Genomic DNA, 12,400 nt, shown 5'->3' on the forward strand with positions numbered 1-12,400 from the left:
GTTTGTATTATCCATACCCTAAAATGACTCACATGCTTCAATGCAGGATACAAAAAATTTTTTAAAAAATCATTTGACTTGCAGGAGTAGAGATGTTAAGAGAAAATCAGTAGGGAATAACACATTTAGGAAAGGTGAAAATGCACAAGTTATGACACATTTTGGCCCAGCTCCAAATCCTTAAAGCACTGATGTCTTGTTCCAATTTTTTCCCATTACTTTCTCTCCAATCCTATTCTTACATATTTCCAGCCAAGTAGTTTCCTATCTATTTGTCTTCAGCTCCACCGGGGGAAAGTAGCCATGCGGTGCTCCACCAGCTGACTGAAAAGGAGTGTTCCCTCCACAGATACACTCAGCACTGAACTGGGGGCAGTGGCCGGGCACTCAGTAGGGGACGAGGAGGGGTCTAAGACAGTGTTAGGATCAGTTGTGTGCCGCTGGAAGGAAAGTCAGGGCAGGGAAATCTCGCTACTTCACTGCTCAGGTCTCTGGGTTGGGCTTGCCGCTCTGGGGGAAGAGCCACTTCTTGGGGCCCTGCACACAAGAGGATACACGTGGAAAGGGTCTGTAAACCGACACCCGTTCTTCTAACCAAAGGTGACCACGGCACTGTCTTCTTGGGGAGAATTTTTTTTTTTGCGTCAGGCCTCATGCTCCCCACACGGGGATCGCCGCCAGGGCTGGGCTGCCGGTCCCCGCCACACGGTGGAAGCACTGGAGGCGCGGTCCCGGCGCGACCTCGCGAGGCGCCCGCACTGGCCGCAGGACTGCGGGACTGGCGGTGGCGGCGGCTGCGCGGGGCGGGGCGGGGCTTGGCTACGGGGAAATGACGTCGCCGTCCCCGCGCGCGCCCTGGTAACGGCGGGTCCCGCGTCCTCCTCCATGTCCCCGCCTACCCCCGCCGCAGCCCGCCCCGTCTCCTCCTCCCTCCGCAGCCTCGCCGAGTCCTCGGTGCGGGCTGCGAGCGGGACTCGCGGAGCCACTCTGTCCTCGACGCCTCCGCCGGGCGCGGGCTGAGGAGCCAGCGAGAGCAGACCTGGCCCCCGGCCGCCGTCGCCCAACCCCGGGCATCTGCCCCGCGCCGGTGTCCCCGCGGCTTCGGGCCGGCGGGACCGCCCCGTCCCTTCCAGGGGTGACCCGGGGGTCGCGGGCGGGACGGCGCCTGCCACCGAGTCTGGGGGGCGCCGGGTGTCGGGTCGGGAAGCGGCCGCCGCGACTCTTGCCTCGCGGGCGTCGTTGCTCCGCGGGCCTGCCTCTGCGCGCGGGGACAGGTGCCCCGGCCGGGGTCTGTCGGGAAGATGGCGACCCCGGGCATGAGCTGGCAGCAGCACTATTACGGCGGCTCGGCGGCCGGGGCGGCCAAATTCGCGCCCTCGCCGGCCGCCGCGCAGCTGGCTGGGCACAGCATGGACTACAGCCAGGAGATGCACCTGAAAATGAGCAAGAAAATCGCCCAGCTCACCAAGGTAAGGGGCGCAGCGGCGGGGCGGGTGGCCACCCTGTGCGGGCCGCGCCAGACTCACCTGCCTGCCTGGGAGGCAGCACGCCTTGCGCCCGCAGCGAGGGGAACGCGACTCCTCCGCCGAAGCAACAGCCGGAGACACCTCTAAAACCCTGCAAACTTTGGTGTAACGCTGGCAACAGGAATTTAAACTAGGCAGCACAGCGGCACGGTGGGTGTAAGGGACTTGCACCTGCTTGCCCTTTAGGGCTAAGCCAGCACAGAACAAATTAGGATTTAGTTCCTTTATTCCACAATACTAAATCACTTTCCTGTTGCTCCCATGCATCTGCCAGGGCTCCACGAGGCATCACACTACAGCACCATTTGAAGTACAGTACCGTATTTACGTAATATGACTCGGAATTAAACAGTATCTTACTGGTTAGTTAAGGGGAGACTCAACTTTCAGAAGAATGTAGGAAGGTAAAACATACCTTGAGTGCCAATTTGGGGCATTTAATGAGTCATTCCTTATCCTGACAAAATGTCAAACAAGGCTTATTAGATGAATCACACTGTGTCTGCATCTAGTTCAATGTTTGTCTATCGAAGGATAATTTTCAAGGAGTAGGTAGCCGTCAAATTCAGCCACGTGTAGTTAGGACTGTACCTAAATCAGGGAACTTTTTTCTAATTTAATAAATGTTGATAATGAGAAGGAATTGGTATCTGTGAAGCAAGAGCAATTCCTACCAGTTCTATTGCTCTGCTTAGATCTCACCAGCAATCTAGCAATACCTCTCAGTAAGAAGTGATTTATGGTGTCTGAAAGTTAAGAAATGTGGTGTACCTTAATGTGTTTAAGCTGACTCCTAACAGCTTGTTAGGAGAGTTCCTATGCTGAAGAGAGATGGGCATCGTGGGGGTTACTGCTAGATAGCCTCTGAGTCTGACTCAACTCTAAAGTTCTCATATAATGCCATTGCTGGTTGGCACTTTTGAGAGAGTGAAGTAAGACATGACGTTCCGAAGAGAGGAAAGGAAGGAAATGGGAGTGGAAAAAGGATGAAAAGAGAATAAAAAGATTGTAGTGAAGAAATGTGACTGAGGACAGAAAAGATAACATAAAAGGACTACAAAAGGAGAGCACAAATGGAAGAGCGAAAGAAAAGTTACAGGTAGGTAACAGTTAAACTCAACCAACGTCTTGTGAAGTTTTCTTTTTTGTCTTTTGTTTTATCTCAGCACTGACTCAGAAGTTGTTTGTGCGGTGTTTTGTTTCCTTTTTTGTCAGAGTATTGCATTCAGAGAAAGGAAGATCTAAGAAGGAATGATAGTAGTGTATCATCAGAACATTTACACATTTGGAGTCTAAAAGCCAGGCTTCCTGCAACAGTGTTTGATCTTCCGAATACTGATGTCCTGAATGAAGCACATGAATATTTATTCTGATTTTCTCTTATGATGTGTCCATAACATCCACTGTTCTCATTTTAGATGTAACCCTCTAGAGCCCTACTGTAAGTAATAGGAAAACTCAGTAAATTGGTTGTGGGACTGTGTACTGTTTAATAAAAGCTGTTGCTCTTCAGTACATTTTTTTTCTTTCTACTTAACACTTTTTCAGTTTCCTGTTCTTTTATCAGAAAAAAATCAGTCAGCACCACCGGTAAAGGTAGGTGTATTGATTGGAAGCTGGTATTTTCTGCCATTACATTACCCACCTCATATCTAATGAGACAAGAGGGTGCTCTCAGGCCAGTGCTCTCACACCGCTTGAATGCCTCATCTGATCTTTACTGAGCGTTACTTGGACTCTGTGGTTTTGTGTTTGTAGTTACAGTCTCTAAACACTCTCCACCCCCTCTGCTAAGTACTTCAGACATTTAATCCTTCATACTAGCTTTCTCAGTGTCACATTTTGGACCGGTTATTGTCACATTATTGACATTTTGGACTGGATAGTTCCTTGTTGGTTGTGGGATATCCTGTGCATTACAGGATGTTTAGCAGCACTCCTGGCAGTACTTGGTGGGTACCAGTAGCTGCCCTCCCACACCCACCCCCAGTCATGACAGTAAACATGCCTCCAGATAGTACCAGATTTTCCCAGGATGGGGCAAGGTAGTTGGGACAGAATCATTCCAATAAGAACCATTAACGTATCCTGAAATATCTGGGGATTATCCTGCCTTTCTTTACGAAGATAAAGCCTGAGAATGAAACAGTCTGATAATAGGACTCTGTTGCAGCCAACATCTTTCTATTTCTACAGACATATAATAAGACTTGCTTTCTTTATGTACCATTTTGAAAGTTGTCAAATTTTACAGTCATATACACTTATTGTAAATACTGTACCATAAGCAGGACATCATGAATGTATATAAACATAGAGAGGGACTGTTACGAACTTTACTACTATCTGCCATATAGAATTTTTACTCATGAAGAGTTTATTCATACTAGCAGAGGTGCGTTCCCACTATGGTTGGAACTTGACAGTGGCTTATATTTCATAATTGTACACTGTAAACGTAACCATTAAAATTGGATTTTATTTCTTTTGGAAAGAAGTCAGTAGAACTTAACTCTTCAGCATTATAGCAGGAACACACTTAAGAGCAGTGTGGGAACCTGACACACTAAGTTAAAATTCTCACTCCACCTCTTACTACTATTGTGACCTTGAGCAAGCCATTAAACACTGAGCCTCAGTTTCCTAATCTTTAAAATAGGGATGATAATACCTATTTTACAGAATTGTAGTGGCACATAGTAGGCTCTTGATTCAGGCTGTCACTCACTGAAAAGACATATACTAATATGAGTATTAATAAAATATGGATATTTTTAAAAATGCTTCTCTCCTTTTAAAATAAACCATTCTGCATTTAACAGTGTTGTATGATAGTGCACTTATTTTGAGAGTTTTCTGCTAAACTTTTAAAAAATGTGTGTATAGTAGTATTTTTTTCTCCTTCGAATATCAAAATTTAAAGGTTTCACATTTATTCTGTATTGTGGTAGTATATACTGAAAATACAGTGTGCATGTTTCAAAGATTTGGCTCGCTATGAAAGGATAAGCATGAAAGTAATATATATTATAATTTTGCCCATAGCGAAGCTCAATATATTTTTAACTAAAAAGCAGTCTTTGCTGTCTGCAGATTTGTTCAGATCCTGTTTCCTAAGAGCCTAACATAGCAACCTTCTTTCTCATGGTAAGGAGAACAGCAGTTCTTTAAGCACCTTTAATATAAGGGAGACTTTGGGAAATGTTACAGATACAGCAGGGAGCAAGACACAGTCTCTGCCTTTTAAAGGAAGCCTAGCATATTTGGGTCACTCATGTCAAGTTTTAAGAATTAATATTAGATTCTTGAGCTACATTATGGCAAGTTTCTGCAAATGTTAATGGCTGAACTATCTCAGGATAGGCAGTGAAGCTGGATGGATTCAGTTATGTTTTATAAGACCACATTTGTATACTTCTGTGCTCTCCACTGTGTTGACTTTTCAGGATATTAGGTTGAAAAGCAGGCCTTGTGGGATGTAATTATGAAAGCTTTTTTTTTTTGTCACTTCAAATTTTTTTCCCTTTTTGTCTCTTTCAATTTACTTTTCGAGACTGGTTCATCCTCTGCCATGGATTAACTTAATTTTTCTGGTTGCTCTTAGATAATACAAATCATCCTTCAGTAACAAAGTCACAAAAGTCTCAATTTGATTATTAAAATTAAAATGCCCAGTACCAACAAGTAAAACTGCAGACCAAGCCTGAAATAAAGATGAAGCTTCTCCGTTAACTGGTCTCTTGTTCTGTCTCTTGCAAGGAGGAAGCCAGTAACTGGGGAAGGGGGTATCATTGCCTTTTTACTTCTTACCTGGTTTTCCTACTCTTCCTGCTTTGTCTTGCCAGTTCTGGTTTCTGACCCTTCCAAAGTTGGACAAGGAAGAAGCAAAAAGAGTAAAGAGGAGCAGCAAACTTTTACTTGATTAGTGAAGAAGCTAGCTGGTGATTTAGTTTCAGTGCTTTTGTAGCCATTGCAGATGTTTAAAGCTTGTTCTTTCACTGGAGAATCCTCTACCTCCCACCTCAGTGGCTCTAGATTTTCACCTCAAGTCCTTGACAGTGAGAATTCCCTTACGTTCTGGTTGGTTGCTTACTCCTTCCTCAGCCTCTTAGAGCTAGCAGTACCTTCACCTTCACTTTGCAGAGGTCTGTGCAAACTCTAGATGCCCCTCTTGCATGGACTCGTGTGATCCTACCCCAGGTTGCTCACTCTCCTGTAGAGGCCACATAGGGAGCACTCATTCTTTGCACAAACCCTGCTGGTGGTCCCAGTTCAGCCCTCTCGCTTGTTCTCACATGCCTCTTCATGCAGCTTCTCATCCTTTAGATTTTCCAGGGATTAATCAGGTACCAGGCCAGCATGTTCTTCAAACTGCTTGAGACACATGTCAAGTTCTTCAAGTCATCCCCGCAAAGCCTTTTTCCCTAGGCTTTAGATGTGGGACAAGCATCTTCCACCCTTCCCCCTTGAAGACACAGGCCCCTGTTACCACAGCTCTCCCCAGGGAAATCTCTGAAACCTACTCTGTAATCTCCTTGAAGCGCCACCTCACTGGTGGTGGGGGTAGACGGGAACACACCTTAGCACTCTTTTCTTTAGACTGCCTCTTCTCATTTTTGAGAACGTTCTGGCAGCTTCTTTGGAATGTCATTTCTGTTGTCTTTGGTTCTCAGGAGAAACTTCGCTTTTAATACCCTGTTGTGTTAGCTGCTTATCAAATGCCTCTTTAGTTGATTGCACTTTTGATAGAGTCTATTTATCACTTACTAGCATAGACATAGCTAATATATGGTACAGTGTAAGTTCCCAAACAGCAGGAAGTAGTTTCTTTTGTGTTTTCCATGCTTAGCATCAAGTCCTCTTATTTAATACCCAGCTTATGGCTCTGCTACTAAAACTGTCCTGACCAACTACCCTTGTTGGGCTTTCCTTGCTGTGCTTTCACATTGATTGTTGGTGCTTCTTACTTGATGCTTAATAATGCAAACTTGCAAATACTGTTTATTGTGTTTATAAATATACTTTGTTTTTGTAATTTGACTGTAAGGTTCTTAGCTCTCGGGACTGTATCTTTTATTTCATGTAACCTTAATATGAATGGTTTGCACATAGTACCAAAGCTTAGTAAGTATTTACTGAAGAAGACAGTGGTCGTAATGATACAGCAAGTAATTTTGTTATACAATAGAGAAAGGCAGTTTTGTTTTGTTTTTTTTTTTTGAGACGGAGTCTCGCTCTGTCGCCCAGGCTGGAGTGCAGTGGCCGGATCTCAGCTCACTGCAAGCTCCGCCTCCCGGGTTCCCGCCATTCTCCTGCCTCAGCCTCCGGAGTAGCTGGGACTACAGGCGCCGCCACCTCGCCCGGCTAGTTTTTCGTATTTTTAGTAGAGACGGGGTTTCACCGTGTTAGCCAGGATGGTCTCGATCTCCTGACTTCGTGATCCGCCCGTCTCGGCGCCTGTTTGGCCGTCCCAGAGTGCTGGGATTACAGGCTTGAGCCCCCGCCCTCGGCCAAAAGGCAGTATATTTTAGGAATTGTATCTGCTACTCTTCTGGGTTAATGATAGATCATTTCAACTGAGTTAAATTATTCCTAAATATGTAAATGTTTATTGACTGCCCTTTAAACTGCTTCAAAAAGCTATTTTATTTCTTAATATATTTTTGATGTAAAAAATAAAAATACAAAGTTCTTTATCTACCTTATAAATATTTGTCATTTCAAAGTGTAGGTAATTAATATACTAGTTTCTTAGCAAATATAAAAAAGCCTTGTGATTAGTCATTTTATACTAACTCTGCTTTAACTATATCCAAAACCAAAATGTGTTTATATAACACCAAAACCAGTGAATTTTTCAAATAATACTATTGTCTCTTCATGAAATAAATGAGTTTTCACTAATTGGTTTGTTTGAATTACCTAGATACTCTTTCATAATAATTCTGTGTTGCTTATGACTTGAGTCTTTGAACAAGAGTGGTAAGTGGCCTCATAAAACATAGCAATTGGCTGAGTTTCACCTTAGCGCTAGTACATGCCAAATGCAGCATCTCTTTTATTTTGTTACATTGCAGCTTTGCCATGCTATTATGCAGTGGCTTCGATGTAATCTTTTAGTCACAGTTGAGTGGTTTGGATTAATTTCTTGCATTTTACTAATGGACACAAAAGCATAGTATCCTATTAATTAATTGGTCACAAACTTATAAAAGGGGGACTTCCTTTAGAGTTAAAGATTTAGAGTGAAAGGTTTAGGTCAGGTGCCCTCGCTCACGCCTACAATCCCAGTACTTTGGGAGGCCAAGGCAGGCAGGTCACTTGAGGCCATGAGTTCGAAACCAGCCTGGCCAACATGGTGAAATCCCGTCTTTACAAAAAATACAAAAAATTACCTGGTGTGGAGGTGGGTGCTTGTAATCTCAGCTACTTGGGAGGCTGAGGCACGAGAATTGCTTGAACCCAGGAGGTAGAGATTGCAGTTGAGATCATACCACTGCACTGAAGCCTGGGTGACAGAGCAAGACTCTGTCTCAAAAAAAAAAAAAAAAAGATTAAAGGTTTAGACTTTAGACTGTGACCAAGCTGACCCTCTTGTTCTCTCATTTTATAGGTATGGAAGGTGAGGGCCCAATGTCATTTGAAGATTACTCAACCTGAACTCACATTCAGGTCTCTAGATTGGTCTAGGCAGGAGTGGCCACACTGACAGGTCTCTTTTCCCTGTGTCTATCTTCTTTCTAATATTACTTATTCAATGAGAGACCACAGAGTTGTTGTTTTTCCATGTTGAAATCATGTTTTACTTACCATTTGAATCACAGATTTTGGTAAGGGTGAAACCAGCCTGCCTCTCCTCTGTATACTTTCTGTAGAACTTTCTGGGTTTATAGGTTGTATGTTTTGTATACTATGACTTGGTCACTTTGTAACAGGTTTTTTGTATGTGCTGCCAGCTTAATGTCATAATATTTTCACGTTTTTATTAACAGATTTAGTCATTCCAAACAAACGTATTTAAAATAACATTAACTTAGAGACTGCCATACTTGGGGTGAAAATTACTACTATGGTTATTTTAGATGTCTTTCTTTTGACTGCTTTCATTCTTGATTAGATTGTTGCTTAGACCCCATTCCTAAATGCAGTAAATTGAAAGTTTTCCAGTTTTTATTGACTTCACTATCTGTTTTGTTTGTTTATGAAAATCCTTTGGTAGCCTCTAATCACCAGTCTTAAGAAGTGTTATGAAGATAAAGATTCAGCAGGAATATGTGACTGGAGTAATTTCTTCATTTTAATTGATAAGTTCCCTATACTTTAACTTTTAAAATTGTGATATTTTTGAAAATTTTGTATCTCTTAAATGTGAGATGAGAATGGAGAATAACCTGGGTCTATAAAGCTAGTTAGTTTGTGGGAGAAAATAGGAGGTAATGGGGCCAGGGGAGTATTGATAAAATACTTTTATTTTGCGCTTTCAATTGATCTTATGAGTTTTTTCTTTTTAAGAAAATCTTTATAAGCATTCAAATAAATTTGAATATTATGCCATGAAATGGAAAGGATGTGAATGACAGGAGTTCGTAATGCCCTTCTTTTTATTCACCACAGGAAGTTTCTATCCTGCAGGCCACTTTAGAATGTAAAGGACATTAAGTAAATGTCAGTCGGTGCGCCACATCCTTTTTTGGAGATAGACACCTATGGGAGACAATTACTAACTGAATTCAGGATTAGATAAATAGATAAATAAAAACAGCAACATTGAGATCCCGTCTCTACTTTTTAAAAAATAAAAATAAAGAAAACCGATGTTATAAATCGTAGTTTGATATGGGAGAATCATATCAAACTATTAGGTTTATATTTTATATGTCAAATGTGGTCTAAACCATAGGGGACTTTTTAGATTGACCTAGAGACTTAATGGTCCTTCAAAATATTGGAAAATATTCTTTGACTACCAATCAATTAATATATAAAAATGAATTTTTGAAACAATGATATTTGCAAGTTGGAGATTGCCAGTTGTTGTGTTTTGGTATGCTTAACATTTAAGACCAAAGCAAATATTTTAGAAAATCTGTGATTCTTAACTTTTAACTAAATTACATCAGTGAATAACTGTTATTTGTAGCCTTATTTCACCAAGGATTACATCTCTCTTTTCTACAGAAACTTCAACGAGAATGTATAAAAAATAGTGGAGTTGAATATATGAATTTTTTATCCCGTATCTTACAGTATTATCTTGAGATGTTAATGGAGGCTGAAGCGATCAAAGGATCTCTAATACATGGAAAAACAAAAGACTTAGTGATCAACAATCATGTGTGGAATTTGGATATTTTAGACTTGGCTACTGTGTGCTACCTCATTTAATTGTAAAGGAGATAGTACTTCTAATGATTTTTTTAATTGCTAATCTGTATTTCCTTATTTATATGTACCATCTCTGTATTGAAGTTTAAGGAAGTTGGAAAGTAAAACATTTCATCTATAAAGTATATTACTAATATTTAAATTATCAATAAAATTGATAATTTTAGTAAAAGAATAGGATAAATTCCTATTTATGCTAAATTATTAGAGAATGAGTTATTTCAGTTAACTGGAAGTTTCCATAGCAGTTAATAATTTTTCACTTTCTAATATAGTATACTTACATTTACATCATACCATTCATATATCACACTGGAGTTTTTCATCAACTCCAGATCACTGTGAAATTCGACCGAACTTATACTAGTCCTATTAGGCCAGACCTATGAATGCGGATATTTAATTTCTGAATAAATTGTTACTTGCCCTTTTACTTTTCATGACTTTCTTATAAAATGAAGTGCCACATTTGAATATTTACAAATTCTAGACATTGGCCTTGGTGGTTGAGCAGATTTTATTTATTCTGGCAAATGTGTGTCTGTGTTCACGGGTATTTGCATTTTTCATCCTGTAGCTCCTTAAGCACAGTTTTAAAGATTCTCATTTCTTTCAGAAAACATTTTATGACCAAAATAGTAAATAGTATTCTTTGCCTACTTTTAGATGTTTCACCTAGTGAATGTTGGGAGGAAGATGTGTGTGTGTGTGTAATGGTCTACTCAGAGTAATAAAATATACTTAGATATGACCAAAGTAGATCATGTAGGTCTATGTGTTTGGTAAACTTGTTGAATGCCTACTATATGAAAGACATTGTGCTTGGTACTATTAATTATTTAATACTATTTATTATTCCATTTCAGGCTATGTATTTAGGTTGGTGCAAAAGTAATTGCGGTTTGGGCCTTTATTTTCAATGGCAAAAACCTCAATTGCTTTTGTGCCAACCTAATACTTTACTTATTTTTTCCAACTGACTTGAGAAAATGTATCTGGAATATATTAATCGTATATGTTAATTACAACATATTTATCAGTACATTAATTCTGACAAATTTTAAATGTGTAATCATGGGCAACTTTTTCTATTTGGTTTCATCCTTTTTGGGTAGAACTTATATACGTGCTTTTCTTGGATAAAGAAACTATGCTGATGCCTTCTAAATTCTCTAATAAGGTTTTGATGCCTCAGTTGACATATTCTGGTTACAAATCTCTAATATATTTGGCTGGGGGGGAGAGCGGGTAAAAGGAAATTTCAGTCTTGGAAACCCCGGAGTTAATGTGTTTGTGTTAGGTTTAGGTTTCTCATGGGCAGCCGGAGGGCCACACTGTTCCCAGAGCCAAACGGCCCAGTCAGGCAGCAGTGCCCATCATATGGGTCAGAGGCGTGGTTCAGTAAGTTAGGCATACCCTTATTTGAATTTCACCTTCACCACTTCCTAGTGTTTGACTTTTAATACATATTTTAACGACTCAAGGCTCTGTTGTCCTCATCTGTAAAATGAGAATAACAAAGCCTACTTCATAGAATTATTGTAAAGATTAAAGGAGATAATTGATGCGGGAGAGAGGAGTCGGTTTGCACCCACTATCCCCTCCTGACTTGGTTAAGCCTCTGCTGACATACTCTTTAATGATAAAGTAGGTTTTTAGGCCAGGCACGGTGGCTCACACCTGTAATCCCAGTACTTTGGGAGGCTGAGGTGGGTGGATCACAGTTGAAGTCAGGAGTTTGAGACCAGCCTGGCCAACATGGTGAAACCCTGTCTCTACTAAAAATACAAAACTTAGCCGGGTGTGGTGGCACATGCCTGTAATCCTAGCTACTCGGGAGGCTGAAGCAGGAGAATTGCTTGAACCCAGGAGGCGGAGGTTGTGGTGAGCTGAGATTATGCCACTGCACTCCAGCCTGGGTGCGCGGTGAAACTCCATCTCAAAAAAAAAAAAAAAAAAAAAAACCGAAAAAACGAAAACAAAAAAGTAGTTTTTTATATATCTTTATTTTGTTTGTTTATTTATTTATTTTTTAGAGATGGGGTCTGGCTGTGTTGTCCAGGCTGGAGTACAGGGCTGCCATCATAGCTTGCTGCAACCTTACACTCCTGGGGTAAAGTGATCTTTCCACCTCGGTTTTCCGAGTAGCTGGGATTATAGGTGCAAGCCACTGTGCCCAGCTGTATTTTCTTTTCTGATGGATATATAGTCTACATTGTTAGGGACTATAGGTGTCAAGTAGAGGTTGAGCAGCAAATAAAATATAATCAGTTCTCATTATTCTTAGTAGTTGTATTCCATGGTCTAGGGAGAATACAGAGCTAGGTTCCTGACACCCTGTGGTCACAACATTTTCACCAACTGATCAATGTATAACCTTGTTTTATGTGTGTTTCTGTTTGAAACACCTTTTAAAATATATATTGATGTATTAACAGTGAACCCACAGCCAAATATCACTGTAACTCATGCCTGAACAGAGGTTATTT

General features: G+C 41.1%; 1 protein-coding gene across 2 annotated transcripts in view; it reads left to right on the plus strand.

Annotated features, from left to right (window-relative positions):
• Positions 1 to 857: 857 nt before the first annotated feature.
• Positions 858 to 12,400, plus strand: part of FAM184A (family with sequence similarity 184 member A) — a 119,267-nt gene continuing 107,724 nt past the window's right edge. For both annotated transcript variants that reach the window (XR_002733079.1, XM_023218999.1), the window contains exon 1: positions 858 to 1,469. Coding sequence is in view for 1 of the 2 variants with exons in the window: in XM_023218999.1 (XP_023074767.1) it covers positions 1,302 to 1,469 (168 nt within the window). In the remaining variant the exon portion in view is untranslated. The remainder of the gene's footprint in view (positions 1,470 to 12,400) is intronic.

This window comes from Piliocolobus tephrosceles, chromosome 5, assembly GCF_002776525.5.
Source record: "Piliocolobus tephrosceles isolate RC106 chromosome 5, ASM277652v3, whole genome shotgun sequence".
NCBI lineage: Eukaryota > Metazoa > Chordata > Mammalia > Primates > Cercopithecidae > Piliocolobus > Piliocolobus tephrosceles.